This window comes from Wyeomyia smithii, chromosome 3, assembly GCF_029784165.1.
Source record: "Wyeomyia smithii strain HCP4-BCI-WySm-NY-G18 chromosome 3, ASM2978416v1, whole genome shotgun sequence".
NCBI lineage: Eukaryota > Metazoa > Arthropoda > Insecta > Diptera > Culicidae > Wyeomyia > Wyeomyia smithii.
Window position 1 is genome coordinate 81,580,700 of NC_073696.1, and position 20,311 is coordinate 81,601,010.

Here is a 20,311-nt window from a genome sequence, read left to right on the forward strand (position 1 = left end):
ATAAACGTTGTTTTAGAAGTCATTTGCGTTAATTCAGTTTGTAAGGTAATTGTTCAAATTTAATCAACCGTCATAAGGGTAGAACGTTTGTTTTTTTGATACAAAAACAAATAACAATAAAAATTTTTTTACCCAAATATACATTTGCGTCCAGAGGAAAAAACAACCAACAATAAATTGTAATTATTTTCTTGTACCCACCCAACGATATTTTTTTGTGTAAAAGTGGGGGTAAGCCATTTTCTTAATTTAGGTTTTGGTTAATCAATTTTATGGATTTCACTTCAACAACAGATGAGCAGGTTGGAACAGTAGTAAAGTAATGTTCCAAGCGATGACGCACCTACTTTCTCGAGTAACTTTATTTTACCGTTTTGAAATTGTGTACCTTCTAACGAGGCACTACTTAAAACTGACTTAATCTAATAATCAGACACTTTAGCTCTAGAGTTTAATGAACAGCAGATTTCTTTGGCGTAATCTTTACGAGCAAGCGTAGCAAACACTCAAATTTTCACGTTTTCTGCTTCGCGCAATTTTTTGATCCGATTGCGCTTCATGTACAGCAGAGTGCTTATCACTCCAAGGCATACAAGCAGGATCAGCACTCCGCTGACAGTGATTACCTTTACCCTTTGGTACGGGTACATGTAAATCTCCACTTCGTTACTTCCGCTGGTATAATTGGTGGTGGATACGGCAAACACCTGGAATGTGTATAATTCGTCTTCGTCCAGATCATCAACTGCAATGAACAAATTGTAAATAGTGGTCAAGCATAACTATGTAGCTTACTCACGGATATAGCTGACATCGGGGGTAGACACACTTCCATGCAGTTTGTGCTGAGGTTCGACCCACCATCGGAGGATATAGTAACGTAGCTGATCCAGCCCCAATTCCGGCGGTTGCCAACGTGCTTCGTAATTATTGCTGCGCTTTTCGATCGTTAAATTGATCGGAGAGCCGATCTGATTAAACTGCAAAAGTGTATCCTGGAAGGTTTCCGGTTGCTCGAATTCTTTAGCTGTTGATTATACAAAATTTAAGTAGGACAAAAGTTTCTCAACACGAGTTCCAACTCACGCTTTGTAAAATATCTGAATGACTTGCTAAACATCCCATCCCCATAGTTGTCCTGGCACAACACCATAAATTCGTACTCTTTTGCGGGTTGTAGATTGGTGATCGTAGCCTCCAACACGTGCTTGTTGCTGACCTTGAAGGTTCGCCATTCTGGAGCCTCAGCTAAACGGTACCAGATGATGTACTCAAGATACTGACGGATGTAACCCGGAGCCCATCGAAGCGTGATGGCCGTATCGGAGCTGTTGCCTGTTAGATTGTAGGGAGCCCTAGGAGAGACATTTTCGATCATTATTTCCGCATCAGCTGATACAGTGGCAGCTTCATTCGTCGCCTGACATGCATAGATGCCACGATCCGATTCTACAATATCCTCTATCGTTAGGTTTCCCCCATTCTGTTGGTAACGACCGTGGGGTAACAAGCTTCCGTCTTTCTAAAATAAATATTGATGTACTACAATCATGAGAGTGCAGTTGTTAGTACAGTTTACCTTGATCCATGCAATCGGTGGTGTGTGCATCCCATCACGATCCCTCGCATCACAATGCATCTCAACTGTGCCACCAATTTTGGTCACGTAAAGTAACTTCGGTTTCAGTGTTAGAATGGGCGGTTTCTGCACGATCACGTTGATGATCGGCGACGGCCCCTCCGTACCGAGGTCGTTGTAAGGAGTGCACGAATAACGACCTGCGTGTGTGTCATCAACTTTTTCGAAGTAAATGCTTCCGTTTCGTTTATAGAATACCCCCTGAAAAGCAGTTTTCTTCGATCTGAAAAAGTTCCACGGACTGTCGTTGCTTACCTGCACGTTGTATGGATCGAATAAGAAACCATCCTTCTCCCATCGTAGATTTGTTAACGGGGGATTCGAACGGAAGTGACAGTCTAGCACAGCAGGTTCTCCAAACGGTAAATAAACCTCTTTTGGAGCGTAGATGACCTTGGCTTTATCTGTAATAATATTAGTTTCGAAATATTCGCTAAAAACGGTGCTTTAACTCTTACATTGCACGTTGAGAAATGCGTTCGCATCTTGGGTGTCGTTCATCGTATTTCGCACTTGACACTTGAAGAATCCTAGGTCACTCATTTGGGTCGGGTTAATTGTTAGGCTTCCATCTGGGCCAAAGGTGGATCGGTGCAGAAGATCGTACAAATCCAGAAGTGGAACATTGTCCTTGTACCACTCGATGAACATTGTTTCGGGGTTCTGAGCTAGGCAATGGAAAAACGCGGGATCGCCCTCCAGTACCGTCTGATTGACGGGGGGTATCTTCAGTAGGGTTCCGCCTGCATGAAAGTGCCAATTTCAATTATCAAGATAAACAATCAATCCTGCAAAGTACTCACCCAGCACGGAAATGTGAAACCACGTTCCGTTATTCCGCTTGTTTGGTACCCGATTTGGGAAAATAACCTTACACTCGTACCAGCCATTATCGCTTTCACGGATCGAGGTCAAATTAAGCGATGCTCTGCCATACACAAGGTCGTTGTTGAGAAGCGTTACTCGACCGATGAATGTTTCATATGTGTTTAAAATTCCATCATACAGAGTAAATACCGGGCGATCCTGAGAGCATGCAGAAAATAAACAAACAAGATTCACAAAAATGAAAATTCAAATTTGTAGGTATAATGTCGTTTTTACACTTTTTTCCGCTATTATTCAATTATGGAATTAAAATGCGAAATACGCCTGCTCTAAAAAAGTGTCAGTATCGTAGAATAAATTTATAAAACAAGGTTCAATGGACTTGTGTATAGATAAAAAAACCTCATCAGCACGGCACTGGTCTGCTGATAACGCGAAAAATAATTCCTGCTCACAGCGAAGCGTTCGACCGGAAAATTGTGAATGACGCTGACACCGTGGGAAAATTCTCCCCATCCAGCTGCCTACCGAGGGAATCACCGAAAATGTCACGCCAATCTGGCAAAACTGAATGGCGTTTGATAATTGAGATTCCGAAAGTATTAATTTAATGAATGCGCATCACTGGCCAGCAATGAATTTCTGCCCTGTTCATCCTGACTCGCAGCATGGCGATGAGATAATGAGTAACGATTATGTTTGAAGGTCGAGGCACGGAAGCAGTCTGCTTTCAGGCTAAAGTTAGAGTGAATGAACTGCACTTATCCCACACTTTTGAAATACTATCATTGAGCACTCCCACTCTTGATTATTAAATAAAGGTATACTTCGGAATCATTTAATCCAAAATACAAGGCGAACCTATTCTGTGCTGCTACCCTAGTGGAGCAACTGTTTGGCCGGTCAGGCCCTTGTTGTGATGACCATTTTCGATTCTATGAACTCTGTGGTAGGCTGTTGTACGGTTAAGAAGACGCGGGCTATATCATAATAATTATCATATTAGGGTCACTTTGGTCAGACGAGCAGTAATGAATTTATGGACGGAATAATAACGTAAATTCAATGTTTGCCATTTTCATTTATCAAACTTGATGTCATTTGGACACTATTGTCAACAATCAGCATTGCCAAGAGCTGTATAGTGTTTTGCAAGTTGAAGCAGTCCAAATCAAAGTGAGAGTATCGTAGTAACGACAAAAAATATAAAAGAGCAGTAACTATGCTTCTCTTGCATATTCGCTTGCTTTGGATTGCCTTTCAAAAACATAAAATTAATTGAAATTCAGTTCGGACTTGGAATATAATTGATTTGGTGTATGAATTGAATAGAGTCTGTTTTTCGAAACGACATGTGTGTACACAGCATAAACGTGTGAATCTACCCAAAAATCTATATAATATATAATAAACAAAAATGTTGAAAGTTGTGCTTCTCATTAAATAGCAGAATTCATAGCAACAAAATTCAGACCCAATTATGAAGCAACGTTTTGAAAATAGCACTAATTCTACTGGTATGTGTGCGACGGAGATGATTGCTTATGGAAAACATCCTGCTGCTCGGTTTGATTGAATCGTAAACGGATATTTTGTACCGACAAAATAAGGCATCCGTTTTTGGCTTAACAAGGCTAGGGAACTTTTCTGGGAACTTCCAAAGGATGGAGGCTTGGGGGCCATGGCCCACCTGACTAGGACGAAAACGGAACATTTCCTAGTGACGATTAGTAATTTTCTCGTGTGCTCGTTTTAAAATCTTTCCTCATCCCAATTCTACACAATATTTTCACACAATGTGAATAAATCTGGGTGTAAAATGTATAAAACTTTAATTGGCGAAAATCGACGAACTAAAAAATCTCTGTTTTTACTTTTTTTGAATTTTTTTACGATTTTTTACTCGTCCTTATTCAAGTTCTTCAAAGCAGGAGAGCGAATAATTAGTAAACTGAATGAATGTTATATGGATTTGTAAAAAATAGAATAAAACCTAATAATTAATAAATAAATATTTTCAAGTATCTTTTCTCTAATTAAATCGGATAAACTGGCTTTTCCTATGATCTAATAAGCGAAATTCGATATTCCTTTGACGCAGTTCTCCAGCTTCCATAAACGAACACCTAACTGATAGTGACTATGAAGTGCGGTTTGAAGTACATTTCACGTGGAACGCATGTCGTCGCGATTGATTTACATTTTGTGATCAGCTCAATCAAACTTGGCGTGTATCATTTTACAACCCAACCGACACAACAAAAGCACATTATCGGTACTCCGACCGGCTTCCAGCGTGCTGAACGAACCTATTTTAGCCATTCAACACAACCATGGGCGTAATAATAACGTTCCCGAATGATCCCTATACATAGTACTGAAATTAATTGAAACTGTCATCGTGACACATTTTCCGGCAGCTTTCGCAGGCATACCGACCGACGCTGTAACCGTACGTGGTGCTTTGCCGATATACACGTACAACGCAGTTCGGGTCTAGTCGCATTGGCTTCCCTACCCCATCCCTGCTGCTGTTGCGGGCGTAATATAGCAAAAGCTGTCGTGTATAGGTACTTTTGCCGACTTACAAATAGCTCTACTATTGCCGTCATTGTCACGAGTGGTGGGTGGTAACTGCATTGCTTGTGTGTGCACCAGTTATGCCCGCTGTGTATTGAAAGTGGGTTTATTAAATAATATCGAGATGGATCTGAAAATCAACGAGGGAAAACAGTGAATCCAGTAATTTGTGGCCCGGTGAATCACCCTATTAGTGGGCTGCTGATTTGGTTGCCAGACAATTGTGCGCCAATGTCGGATCGAGGTTTGGAAATGTGCTTCCTAGTGATTTATTATCAACATTTAATTGTAAATTGTTGTACGACTATGTCTTACTTGAAAGTGTCAACAAAAAATATTAATTTGTCGTTGGGAAGAAAGAATCACTAGCTAATAATAATTATATCATTTAAGAAACATTTTGGGAAAGATCATCCAAATTATGTTTTCACTTTATGACAATAAAGCAATTTTCATTCAAACAAAAAAATAAAAATGCTTGATTGTAGAATAAATGTAGTGCACTAATAGACGAACAATAGAAAAATAAAATCCGCAACATTTTTTTTCTGGTCACATCAAGTTCTTAGTGGATAACCTGAAGTGCCAGAGGCCTAGCGTGGTTGGTAACGTCTCCGCCAACCACGCTCGACGCCTGGGTTCGAATCCCAACGCCGACATAGGTGTCGATGGTTGTGGGGTGACGTGATCCACTCACAACCAACTCAACTGGCCTAGATTCAGTTCTAGCCGATACCGGGAGATTTTCTGAGGCGAAAAATTTCTGGGAACACGCCTTCCATCGCATGAGGAAGTAAAGCCGTTGGCACCGGTCCGTTAATCAACGGGTCGTTAGTTAGGGTCCTGGGTGGAGTCGCCTCCTTGGGCGTCGGTGATTGGCACAACAGCAGTGGCGGAACTAGACCGACGGAAAATAAGCGAGAATAAAAAAAAATAAAAACTGAAGTGCCAATGTAAAAGGTTATTTTTATCCTCATTTGAAATTTTTTCTGCATTGAGTATAAAATAAACAATAAAACATCAGTAAGTAATTTCGCAAGTTTTAAATACCGCTGCAAATTGTAAATTTTTATTACATTGTTTCAAATTTAGGTGACCCCTTGAAGGTCTAATGTCGTATCTTGACGAAAAATAATTAAACGACGTATTTTTCGATTAATTTTTTTTATAAATTTTACAGTGCTTTTTTGCTTTTATCAACAGTCGTTTTTATCAAAACTCGCCAAATTCACGCTCGATTTTCTTACGCTTGATTTTCGTTTTCATCACGCTTTTTCAAAAAAAAATCTAAATCAAGAAAATTGTCCTTCCAATTGTACAAAATGTATTCAAAACATTATTTTCACTTGTGTTTTGTGTTGGTAGTGCATGTGTATACTTTTATGAACTAAATTCAATTGCTAATTTTCTTGGATAGGACAAAAATTGTCATATGTAATTGAACATCGTTTGTATTAATTTAAACATTCCATCCTCCTAAAATTTATAACATTAGAGTATTCTTTGCGTCGTTTCTATGTTGTGTTGCTCACTAAAAACATAAACGAATATATGAAGCATTCGAAATTATTTGCAATCAAAAAAGAAAAGTTATCTTATTTTTCGTTGTATTAAAAAATTTAGTATCTTACCAGAAGATAAAATAAACTCAATTTTTCTAACCGGGACATCAGTCTTGTCAAGCAGCTGACTCGTGTTTATACAAGTTTTTGAAAATTGTTAATCCGGTTACGTTTCCATTGTGCGTTATATGTGTTTATGTTTTAGTTTTGTGAACAATGAATCGTAAAAAAACGTATTTCAAAGCTTATAACTGTGCTTTAAAAAGCCATAGGACGAGAAACCTTATCATTCTTTCCCTGATGAAGACACCAACAGGTGTTGAAACGTTGGACAGAATAAAATAATTTGTTCCAAATTAAAAGGCCGCTTAGCCAAAATCCCCCGATATCAACATTACGGTCGATTCGCAAATTATATGTTATGTTTGTGTTGAATAATTAAAAGAACTGTACTTTGTTGATCAAATTGATGAACCCCTCGTTAACTGGAAATCAATACTTTTTTGGACCCTTCGTTTTTCGTCAAAACTTGGCTTACCAAAATTGCTCTAGCTCATAAATTTCTCTATAGAACTATGCAAACTAACTTATTAACTAAACTTATGCAAATATCATTGGAAAGGGAAATCAATGAGCCTTTCCTGCAAATATCGAAGTGGGTGGTCGCCATATTGCATTAGAATATAGATTTTTTTCATAAAAAAATAATTTTTGAGTAGGTGCCATTTCATCTTAAATTTTTTTATTCCATTCGAAAGATTATGCTTTTTTACATTAAAAATATGTCAAAAACAGAGATATGTGTTGCCTAGAACAAGAATTATATTAAAGTTACCAAAACATGTTCGATTCGACCGTTTGGTTTTTCGTTTAATATTACCTTACTAAAATTGCTGTAACACAAAATATATTCTCATATGACATATCCAATCAACCCATCATTACAAAGGGAATAGAAACGACGTCCAATTGAAAATCGTCAGGCGATGGTGACGCTGTTAACTTTCGCTTTCAATTGAAAATCATTTGTTTCATTTTTCATTACCCTTTTTATGTGTTTTTTTTTCAACTCTCTCTTCCACTAAGAATTATTCTTTGAAAAAGTTTACTTATAGAAGAGAATAAACGTAAAAATTCTCAATTACGTACTGTGATGTTCGCTGAACATTGAGAGTTTGGAAGGGGACTGCGGCACGTGTCATATGCAGTCGATTGCAGAAAAGTTTAGATATTTTTTCTTCCTACTTGCAAAAGTGGAAAATCTCTCCCAATGCTTCTAAAACTCAAATGATAATTTTTCCGCATAAGCCTTGGGCTTCTTTCCTTGAGCCAAACAATAATCACGTTGTCAAGATGAATGGGGTTATATTAAGTTGGTCTGACAAGGTTAAGTACTTGGGACTAATATATGATAAAAAACTTATTTTCAAAGAGCACATTGAGAGTATACAAGCCAAGTGCATCAAATATACGAGATGTTTATATCCTCTCCTTAACAGGAATTCTAAACTTTGTTTAAAGAACAAAATTTTGATTTACGAACAAATTTTTAGACCAGCAATGCTTTATGCTGTACCGATCTGGTCAAGTTGCTGTTCAACAAGGAAGAAAACGCTCCAAAGGATTCAGATAAAATTCTGAAAATGATTTTGAAGCGTCCTCCTTGGTTTGGTACACTCGAATTACATAGCCTTACTGGTGTTGAACCATTAGAAGCTATGTCAAATAAAATTATTAACAATTTTCGACAAAAATCGTTGCAATCCTCAATTGCTACGATAAGCTCTCTTTATAGCCAATAAGTTAGCAATTAAGCTAGTTGTAAGTTTACTTCCCCTCTTCTGACAAGTAGGTTTAAATCCCTACGAATGATAAGTCCTAATTGCGAAAGCAAACAAATCCTAACAATTAAAATTACAAATTTCTAACAGTGTTGAGAAGTCACCATTTGTGATTGGACACACATACTCATTATTTACTAATATTTATCATAAATACTTAAGCTACTAACAAATCCCCCCTTAAATAAAAAAAGGGACTGCGGCAGGGGCAAGGCGACACATCGGACGATTCTTATTGTTACATAGGGGGTAGGGGGCCTCGAATCTAGATTTTTGGCGTTGCGTAATTTGTGTAGGACTTCTTATCTCTTCTAAGAAAGTTTTTCCGTGACTTTCTGAACGTTGCAACTTTCTTATTAGTTGGATTTTTTAAATAAATTTAGTTCATAACGTTTAAAGCTAAACGTACACTAGCATCTTATTCTCAACCAAACTGTCAGTGAACCAAAAACTGAAGACCTTTTGCGTAACTTTTCTATAGACCACAATTTTCTAAGTGGTTGAATTCACGTGATAAAGTAAGGAAAAATACTGAAAACTTCGAGCACATTAGCACTACGTTGTGGCAGAATTCACAATCAAACTATTAACCAACGACCTTGTGAACCATGTGAACAATTGTTTTGAAGACCGCATATTTCTAAGTGTTTAGATTTACTAGCTAAATTTAGCTCAAAAGACTCAACACTCCATACACACTAGCGCCACGTAGCGTTTGAATTTAATACCAATTTGTATACCACCCAGAGTACCTATCCTCCTTAATAAGTATGCTGAAATTTCTTAAGTGGTTGGATTCACGAGATAAATTATGTTCAAAATGCTCAATCAAGCAAATAAACGCCCTTGACTACCTAAACAACTTTGCTGAAGACGGAAACTCTCTGCAAGGTGGGATTCTCGAGATTGAGACTAAAATATCCAGAACTACATGCACACTAGCGTCGCGCTGTGGTTGAATTTCGTACCATAATGTCCGCCAACCACAAATCCTTAACCTTTTAAACCACTCTGCTGAAGACCACAACTTTCAAGATTGTCGAAATAACGAGCGAGAGTTTTAAAATATTTCTAGTACATTTATAAGCTAGCAACTGATCAGCGTAAGACATCTCTTCTAGATGACTCACGACTCGTGAGTGGGAAGAGATGAACAGACCTTCCCAGAATTTGGAAAAATTTTATTTCCATATAACTACTTTTTACATTCCATTTCCATGGACATAAGTACCCAAGCAGCAAAATTTGTTTCGATTATGAACTTTGTGCATCACAGCAACAAATTCTTATGCGAAACTAAGTTGCAGCTACATCTCAGTTTCTTATACAATGACAAAAAAAGCGCAGGAGGCGGAGCCAATTGCAACATTTTCGTTGTTTCTTCACAAGTTTCAAGAATGAAACAGCAATGTGTATGAACTTGTGCGTGGAATTTGATAACAACATGGTAAATGCTGCATGGTCAAATTTCAGCAACGAGAATGTATCGTAGCAGCAACTAGGGTGTAATAAGATTATAAAATGGCAAATGGTCAGAATGGAAAAATATTGTCTGTATAGCGATTTATCTTTGATTTCCAGAAATTTGATAAGGGTTCAACTCCAGTTATCAATTTCTATCAAATTTTCTCGTTTTTATTATTTACGTCATTTGCTGTAGAAACACTTGCTAGTTTATGGCTCAGTTTTTAATTTTGCTCCCCCAATCATGCTCATCATGCTCATGCTCATTCTCAGTTTTTTTATTTTGCTTCTTTAATTCATCAGCACCTCAGCGTGTTAATTAAATTCACAAGCAATTTATTTATTTCGTTCTGAAGACCCACACTGTTTGGACGACTTCCAATCCAAGTATCCAAAAGTTACAACGCAGTAAATAACCTCATCGCAAAAACAAATAAGGCAAATGATCGAACAAAAGTTGCTGTTACATAGCTGAGTACATGACAGCAACTTTTAGAAGTATTGTTGTGTGTTTGTTTTGTGTATCTCGCAAGCATCACGTTGGCAACTTATATGCTCCACCCACTAGATTTATTCAGTGAAGGTTAGGTTTTCAAATGCCGTTTACACGTTTCAACAACAAATCCAACCTCGTGAATTACGTTGTTGGTGTGAAGATTTTTGAAGCAACGATGCAACTTTAGTTGTTGCTTGTATCTTTACAATTTCATCGTAGTAACAAAAAATGTTTCTTAAAACCTCGGAATTTCATTAGTGCAACAAATAATCACAATTTATTTTTTAGTTATGTTTCAATTGTTGCTTGGGTATCCTTTTGTATGCACTTAATGCACACGCATCTTTTCTCAAATGAGAGAAAAATCAGCATCAGAAATAGCATATTCTCAAATAGTAACCGCGGCATGTATGCTTTATCAGTGCGGTCAACGCAACTAGTTTTTTTTATTTGTTTCAAGAGAAATTTGACAATATTTGATAAGGATATTTGGCGCTCTATTTTGCATGAGAAAGAAACAGCGGTGGCCGCTTGGCTTAAATGGAACAAGTAAATAACGTTAGTACGGCCGCGAGTGTGTAGAGCGAATATTGGAATAACAAAGTACATAGCTTAGTAATTAGGAACGAAATAGATTGGATGGATTTGATAAAGGTAATCTTGTTCTAGCAAGTATTCCGCGAGGTCGCTTGACCCCGCGTACGGAACGTTGTGGCTTATCCTAAAGTAAAACAATGAAGCTCTGACAGGAATACTGGACAGGCTTCTTTTTCATGTTTAAATTACAAGAAATCCAAGCAGAATGATTATGCTTTTTATTAAAAGATAATTAAAAGGCATCTGAAATGCTGACAAAATTTTTGATAAAAATAAGGAAATTTTGCGATTTCAACGGAATCAGGTTAATTCAATCAGATTAGAATCTTCAAAAATCTCCTCCTCAGTCGGAGGAGTTTTTTTCTCTTCATTTCATTTCGCGGTAAAAAGAGTACCTAACGCAGAGAAATAATCTTATGCATTCATTTAAAGGTGACTTTGGACATGACAAAAACAAAGTTTGATAAAAAATAAAATGAAATTGCGGACTTAGTAACAATTTTGCGCAGCGTCTCGTGCTGGATTAGCTTGTATGGTTGCAGAAAAAACTACTTAAGCTATTTACATATACAAAATTGCATTTGTCTTTAAGATAATTAAAATACGCAATTATTCCCCCAAAGTTATCCAAAAAAAATTGTAATATTTTTCATCGCATTTGTTACAAAAGTAATTAACAAAAATAGAGCATTATTCAACAAATAAATTATTTTATATGTATTTTGGAACAGTTTTTGACAAAAACGCATCATTATATGCGAAAGTCCGTCACTTTTTTCACCCCGAAAAAGGAATAAAAAAGCACCATTTTTAAAACTTTTCTCAATGTATGTATTCAAATAAAAATAACATAAATGCATTTTTCTCTCGGGGGTGATCGTTTTAAAAAATACAAAAAGTTATATTAGGTTTACTAATGATTTTGAGCGAAAAAAAACTGAAAAAAATGAATATGGAACTGAAAAGAAAATAGAACAGAAAATTAAAAAAATGAATGGTTACTGGTCAATGTCAATGTAATGGTTAATGTTATCAGAGAACAGGAGTTATAACTATGTACCTGCATAAATCATCAATGAAGCATTTTTGGCATTCGCATTCGTTATATTGCGTTCAGAATTGCGGGATTATACGTAAAAATATCTGTGAAAAATCGTGTCTTGCGTTCACCATTCAGTTCTTCTTGACTCCATACTCAAAAAAATGGTTTTAGTTATATTGAAAATATGCGAAGCATTTCGAAAAATAAACAGATGTTATTAATATCAAATCCAGAATCAAACAAAAAGGGGAGTATAATAAATCAAAAAATGTTGCCCCAATTGGGTTGTTTAGCTATTCACGGGTTTCTTAATTTTATATATCAGCTAAAAGAGTGTAATTTTCTGAGCAAAACGTGATTTTTTAAATTTATATCGTTATCCTTCGGTTTTTAAATGAAGAATAAAAATCGTTCTCAATCGCTACAATGACAGTTGGTACATGGGCGAACTCATTGTAGCGACTTCGAGTAGATTTCGAGCAGTTTTAATTCGTGATTTAAAAATTAAAGGATAACGATAGAAATTTTTTGAAAATCACATTTCGCTTAGAAAATGCAGTTTTTTTAGATGATAAAAAAACTTATATAGCTAAACAACCCAATTGTGCATTAATAAGTAGAGATTCGTTACATTATACCGAAACGAGGATGTGTCAAACATCAACTATGAATCACATGTTTTTGTACCTTAAAAAAAATTAAAAAATGAGTATTAACCCTCTAGTGCCCAAATTAACTTTTAGACGGGCTTCGGTAAAATCACTATGAATCATTATAAACCATTTTTAAGTATTGATTGAAGCTTTTCAGAACTTCGACTGAAGCCCGCCATTGGCGGCATTGGGCACTAGAGGGTTAAGTTGTAATTCGATTGACTATTCTCGAATAGAAATAGGTTCATTTTGCAAGTACTGTAACGACAGGCCAGATTAAATAATGTCATAATAAATTAAGAAATATGAAAGGCAACGAAAGTTGTAAGGTCGTTTTACAATTTTTTTTTTCGTTCTAAAGATATATTTTTCTTTCGAAATTTGTTATATAAAACTAGCAACTCATTTCACTGGATTGGATAACAATAATGTAGCGAAACATTTTATAAATGAATAATTTAAAATAAATGGAAATTTGAATTTCGGGGTGACTTTGTGACTTTGAAAAGTGGGATATTACCTAAGCTATGAATTATACTTTTCAAAATGCCTGAATTTGATTGAATAATCGACAAAAGTCTGAAATTACATATTCATTTCAAAAATACACGCTAAATTCAAGGTTAATTATACGAATAAGATTGAATTTTTCAACGTCGAAAATTCGTATGGAACCTTCACATAAATAATTGAAGATCAACTTTTCTTTAACTAAAAGAATATTTAGAATCATTACTATAATTTTCGGTTACAATGCGTAAGAGTTTAATTTATTTTAAATTATCCTCTAAATTTTTCAAAGTGTTCACATTACTATTTAATTACAGTAAAATAAACAGCAAAATTATTTCAAGCATTCGAAGGTTGTCAGACGATTCCAATACCATTTCCAGCGGATACAGCTAAATCGGCTAAACCATCTTCCAGAGCGAACAGCATCACTCCCGCCCTTGTCCGCTTCTGGAAGGTGCACACGCCATGGGATGTCGTGGATAAAACAATCGCACGTGAATCCCGTAATAGATTTGACCTTAAACTCTGGCTGCCGGTTATTATAACGATACTGTACTCTACAGTAAACATCCTATAGCGATATATGCCGCCATTAGCTCTATGCAACACAATCCCGTGCACTAAGCGAGCAATTACGAAGAGCACCAACAAACTCGGGATCCGCGGATAGCTATCTGCAAACCGCTGGAATACTTTGTACCGCACACGACCCTCGCCAATAGGCAACTTCCCACAAATTCAAACTCTATTCGATATGTTTATGTTTACATCGATTAACACGACCCAACACGTGACGCAAGCCAAACGCGATCTCCGCTGCACCGGAAAGGGAACGGCGTAATAAACTCACATCTTTGTTCCAGTGTAGCACGTATGGGATCGGATCGTTCTTTGGAAAATCCACCGGGCAGTTCAGGATAACGTAAGAGCCGACTTTTGCCTCCAGATAGACGGGTGGCCGTTCTTCCAGGTAACCAAAGGTTGTCGGTAATCCAATTAGGGCGAGAGTTACTTGCACCTGCAGTAGAAATATTCGCAATTCTCTGCCAAATCTGATGGTTGGATACATGATTGAGGAGATTTCTTTCACTTCACTCTCTCTCTTTTTATTTAAACATTAATGGGCGTCGATGTTGATAGGTATCTTAGGCACTTTCTGTGAACACACTTTATTCTGGTGATAGATTTCGAAAATGGTTTAACGGTCAACGATATTGAACACTTGTCGGATTAAGCGTTTGCTGGGTACAGAGTTGTACTTCTAAATAGTGTGCATTTCGCTACGATTTATCGGTTCACTTCTTAATGGGAATGATTGTGGTTGAAGTCAACGCACTATTTCTGCGTAGTTTTCTAACAAGCTCACAGCGTTTATTCACTTATTCTGACACATAAGGCAGCAACATCCAAACTGTCTGCATTCTCTGCCGTGTGGATCAATGTGAGGTATAAAACACATCAGTTCTGCGTATTAACCCTAGCATACTGAAGGTCAAAAATTCACTTCGTTTCGATAATGAGTCAAGAACCAACAATCGAACATATGTCCTGCATATGTTAAGACGCGTTTGTTCGTCGTATATCTGCAAGTACTCAAACAAAGTCCCTGCACGGTCGAATTCTTTCAAGAACGCGTCAACTATCACGGCTGATCTGCTACTGATTGCCAGCAGTAATCCGAGTCGCGGGTCAGCTGCCCACTGCTCTGCCACGGTTTGTGTGTACTGGTACTGGTGCGACAAATACCGACTGTGCGCACTTAGCTAGTGGCTGTACTAAACACGTTCTAAGATATACCGTGTATGGCGTGCGTGATCTACACTGATAGAATAATCAAGTGCCGAAGCCAGCAGCCGGCTGTTTCAAGTGTGTCCGCTGCTACTACTGTCATTACTGGAGAAAAGAATTCGGAGAGGAAATTCAAAGAAAGCGCTTGCCACTCAACAGGGAGCAGGGGTCAGCTTTTAGCAACATTTCCGTTATGTTTTGATCTGCATACCGATAGGAAACTTTTATCCTGCTTTGATTATATCCCCTCTTTTCCGCAGATCTGCAAAGAAATGTGCCTCATTCGGAAACGGCACAAGAAACTTGTAAAAGGTCAATCCGCCAACGTCACAGCGTGTAGGATGCTTTACCCTGTGCGTCCGTCTAATTATTTGATCATTCACAATATCATGCACTTTATTGTCGATAAAGTCGAGCACGCTGCACGCTATCAAATACATATTTCAACAGTCTTTTGTTTATCCAATTGCAGATAATAAAACCATTCAATTCTCTATTACATACATACTTACAAGTTACAACGAGGACCTGGACTCACAAATTCATTCAAGGAATTAATAAAGCAGAGGGGCACGTTCCTCGAAATTGGCTAACAACTTTTTACGCATGATGATTTTATTGTCTCTAAACAAAAAAAGTAGGAGGGTGGTATTCAAGACACGACCGCATGCCGTTGGACTACGGTATTCTTATATTCCATTAAAAAAAATAATAGAGAGAATTGCAACTCTAGTATTTGCTGCAATTTTATCTAACAGTGCATTTTCGAATGCTGAGATGTTAGAACGTTATAAATAATAATATATACTAAAAGAATGTATATCTTTTATTTAATCACTGTCATTTCATACATATTCGAATCAAACCTTTGTTCGTAGCTGCATTACCAAGACAATCATATAATTGAGCGAATTGGTAAAATTTTCCTATCTATGCAAAAAGCAAACTTAACGAAACTATCTGAAATTGGAGCCCAGAACAATTCAAACGAAAAATTTAAATTTAAAAATTGTTTGACATTAAATCGATAAAACTCATGCTAGGTTAGCACCAGCCCAGCATATAACTTCATGTTTTTAAAAAAAATACGTTTATTTCAATAACTTAATATAGCAAGGGCTCAATTACACGTTTTTCGGCAGTTGTTATCAAGGTTTTGGCGAGTGATAGGAAAATATCTTAACTTCTTCATTTGTGATTTAGAGCATTTCTAATTGTTTTGTTATTTTTCGCGATAGCGACAAGTTTGTTTCTTTCTGTGTGTGCGAGAAACAAAATCAAAACCGCGCACCGAGAAACAAAAACGAAAATTTAATAAATGCTCATTGAGAAAACTTGCAATTCTTTTTACCAATAATTTATAATACTCAAAAGAACCTGTTTTGATCTAAATGAAATTTCTAGTAAATAAGTGTTGATCATTCATAGGTAGTAATTTTTCCTCGATAAATAAAGACTGGCTGAAGAAGTTGAAATCTCTGCTGTAAAATCAAATCACAATCACAACTATGTTCGTTAAGACGTTTTAATATTTTTAATAACAATAATAATCTTCGATAAACACCCGCTATAGTTACCCACACACATGCTATAACTATATATACACACGTTAAAACTATTCATACACACGCTGTAGCTATAGTTTTTTATACACACATGCCAAAGCTATCCATACACACGCTATTCCTATCCATACATCCGATACAACTATCTATACACACGCATAAGCTATCCAACCATGTGCTATTACTATCCATACACACGCTATAACTATCCTTACACACGCTGAAGATATACACGCATTAGTACACATGCTATGTCTTACTCACGGTATAGCTAGCCATACACACGCACACGCAACAGCTCTAGTTATCGATACACATGGGTTGGTTAGCTATCATCCGCTATGCAGATGCACATACGCTATATGTGCACACTGCACACACACTAAATGGCGGTAGCTTTCCTAGTGGCGGTGCTGGATCGTGCAGTTTCTGGCTGTTTTCACCCAACGATATCTGAATTGGATTACCGCTGATGAGGTCCAACTCAGATCGAAGGGGAACCGAACTGAATGAAGAAATGCAGCTGCCCACTACCTCCGCCGCTGCTGCCTGATACCACCGCTCTGGTTCTGCTGCAGCTCAGTTTCGCCACTGGAATTAGCCACAGCTGCTGATTATTCAGGACCGTTCTATTGGCCTTCCACTTGTTAACTGATGACTGCTATGAGACGACGCAGGCTATTATATAGCTCAAAACAAAAATCCATCCGCCAGCAAAGGAGAAGCGAGCTTGTGATTGGTTGAATGTGCACGACTTTTAACACAACTTTTAACTAGTTTAGTATCGAAAACATATTTAAATTATTATATGACAATCTTGCGCAATATTTCCCCTATCAATCAAGCCATTGGTGTTTAGAATCTGTTCAGTGGTAATGATAAAAGGAGCATTTTAAAACGGTGTTGAAACACCTGTTGCAGCTACCGAAAGCGAGCTCGTTATTGGTTGAAAGCTGCGAGACTGTTTACAAAGTAAGATCGGTTGTATCCGTTAGTGTCGACTGTGCTTGTGAAGAGAGGTGGTGATTGGTTGCTCGGTATGATTTAGACAATCGATGTGATTTATCAATTTTTCAATAGTGTATCTCGCTCAATAGGTTATTTTTGTTACATAAATTCAACCGTAAAAGAATTTCTGATCGGTTGATGCCAAAACCTCGAAATTCTGAAGAGAAATGACTGATATATAAGCGCTCGAAACCTGACCACTTTTCCCTGGTTTTCCTTGGCTGAATTACTAGATTTTTAAAATGCAGGGGCCTAACTTCGATATAGACGTTAGTCCAACGTCGAAATACATGAGAGTATTCGGCATGGTTGAATAACTCTACACAAATATGTTGCAAGAAAGCCATATCGAACTCGATGTTATAAAGTACTCTTTTAGGAGCCTGCAAGATGAGGTTTTATAAAATAGACTAGCTGACCCGGCAAACTTCGTCCCGCCTATTTTAGTGTTTAATTTATTAATTTTAAACATTTCAAGTTCATTGATTCCTTGCGATTTGTCAATATCGTTTGAAATGATTGGTTTTATCGGAATGACAACATCCTTGACTTTTGGCTGTTGTACATAACCTCTACTCCGGAAATATTCATATTGGTTGCATTTCAGTTATTTTCGTTATTTTCCAGAAACCGAAAGTGGTTATCTTCGAATTCAAAATGGTGTCCAGGGTCAATGCTTGGCTTCTTTGCATCATTTCGATTACGGAAATATCCATATGTAGTAGTATTCGGTTATTTTCGGCTGTTTCCCAGAAGTTTCCATCCTACAATTTAAAATGGTGTCTGAGGTCAATTTTCAGTTCCTTGCATCATTCTAGTTCGAGTGACACTTATATTGGGTGGTATTTGGTCACTTTAGGCTATTTTTCAGAAACCGGAAGTCACCATCTTGAATTTTAAAATGGCATTTGGAAACAATTTCTGGCCCCTGAGCGTCATTCTGGTTTAAGAAACACCTACATTGGTTGTTATTAGGTCATTCTCGGTTGCTTGCCACCCACCGGCAGTCGCCATCTTTGAATTTAAAATGGTGCCTGTGATCGATTTCTAGCTCCTGTGCATCATTCTGGTTGCCGAGATACTCATATTGGATGGAAATCGGCCATTTTTGGTTGTTTTACAGAAACCGGAAGTTGCCATCTTACAATTCAAAATGTTGTCTGAGGACGATTTGTGACTTCAGTCCATCATTACGATTCCTGAAATACCCATATTGGGTGGTGTTTGGTCATTTTTCGCTGTTCTTCAGAAACCGGAAGTCATCATCCTGGATTTCAAAATGGCATTTAGAGACAATTTCTGGCCCCTAAGCGTCATTCTGGTTAAAGAAACACTCATATTGGGTGGTATTTGGCCATTCTCGGCTATTTTCCAGGAAACGGAAGTCGCCATCTTGGATTTCAAAATGGCATTTGGAGACAATTTCAGGCCTCTGAGCGTCATTTTGGTTAAAGAAACATCCATGTTGGGTGGTATTTGGACATTTTCGGCTATTTTCCAGGTACAGGTCGGACTCGATTATCCGGAGACTCGATTATTCGGAAACTCGATTATCCGGAATTCGATTAACCGGAATTTTGGACTCGATTATCCGGAATTTTATTTTTTTTGGTGTCCGTTTTCAATTTTCTATTCCGTAATTCTGCCTTTACCATCCCTTCTGGCATATTTGTTACCATTTAAGTCACTTCCGGCATGTTTGGGACATGTTCGAATTGAGTGAAAATAATCAATGTCCAATTAATTTTTTTTTGCTTCTCAAGATTTTACCTCTTTTCGCCTAAGAAATAACTTCTGGTTACGCCACTGCATCATACAAGTAAAATAAAGAAAAGAAATATTTATTTTATGTTCGTTAATCACAAAATTTCAGTAGTTTTTGTGTGATTTGATTATCCGGAAAACTCGATTATCCGGAATGAAAAAAATTTGGATGTTCCGGATAATCGAGTCCGACCTGTACCGGAAGTCGCCATCTTACAATTCAAAATGTTGTCTGATGTCGGTTTGTGCTTCATAACACTTCCGGATATACCCATATTGGGTAATATTTGGTCATTTGCCGCTGTTTTTCAGAAACCGGAATTCGCCACCTTGGATTTCAGAATGGTATTTGGAGACATTTTCCGGAAAGAAACTGGAAGTTTCCATCTCAAAGTTAACAATGGCGTCTGGAGTCGAGTTCTGGCTCCTGTGTATCGACTCGATCATTTTAGGCTGTTTTTCGGAAAACCTGGTTGAAATATCTATTTAGTATGTATGGGAGACCTCCCACCCCTTCGGGGGAGTGGAAAACCACCATAGAAATTTTTGTGTGATTTGTATAAGAGCCCTCCCATCAAGAAGATGGAAGGGGGTCGAATCACAATGAAAATATTTTTTGCTCTCAAAAACCTCCACATGCCAAATTTGGTTCCATTTACTTGGTTAGATCTTAAGTTGTGAAGAAATTTGAGTTTGATTTATATGAATCCTCTCTTCCAGAAGAGGGAGGGGTGCCGAACCACCATGAAAATTTTTCTTGCTCTCAAAAACCTTAACATGTCAAATTTGGTTCCATTTACTTGATTATTTCTCGAGATGTGCAGAAATTTGTGTTTCATTTGTGCCGAAGGAGGGGTGTCGAAACATTATGAACATATTTGTTGCCTCCTAGAACATTCACATGCCAAATTTGGTAGTATATGGTTGATTGGTTCTCGAGCTGTGCGAAATTTGTGTTTTATTTGTATGGG

General features: G+C 37.3%; 1 protein-coding gene across 2 annotated transcripts; it reads right to left on the reverse strand.

The window, feature by feature from the left end:
• Positions 1-320: 320 nt before the first annotated feature.
• On the reverse strand, positions 321-14,928 carry LOC129730169 (protein borderless). Of its 2 annotated transcripts, XM_055689277.1 has the most exons (8): positions 14,066-14,925; positions 2,443-2,665; positions 2,098-2,382; positions 1,895-2,043; positions 1,580-1,840; positions 1,087-1,522; positions 800-1,027; positions 321-745 (listed from the first exon to the last, which is right to left on the reverse strand). In XM_055689277.1, exons 1-8 carry the CDS (start codon positions 14,282-14,284, stop codon positions 507-509), a joined length of 2,040 nt encoding a protein of 679 aa, XP_055545252.1. In that variant the 5' UTR covers positions 14,285-14,925; the 3' UTR covers positions 321-506. The 2 variants fall into 2 exon arrangements, with proteins under 2 accessions (XP_055545252.1, XP_055545251.1); XM_055689276.1 differs by having other exon boundaries at positions 1,580-2,043; positions 14,066-14,928.
• Between the last annotated feature and the right edge of the window lie 5,383 nt (positions 14,929-20,311).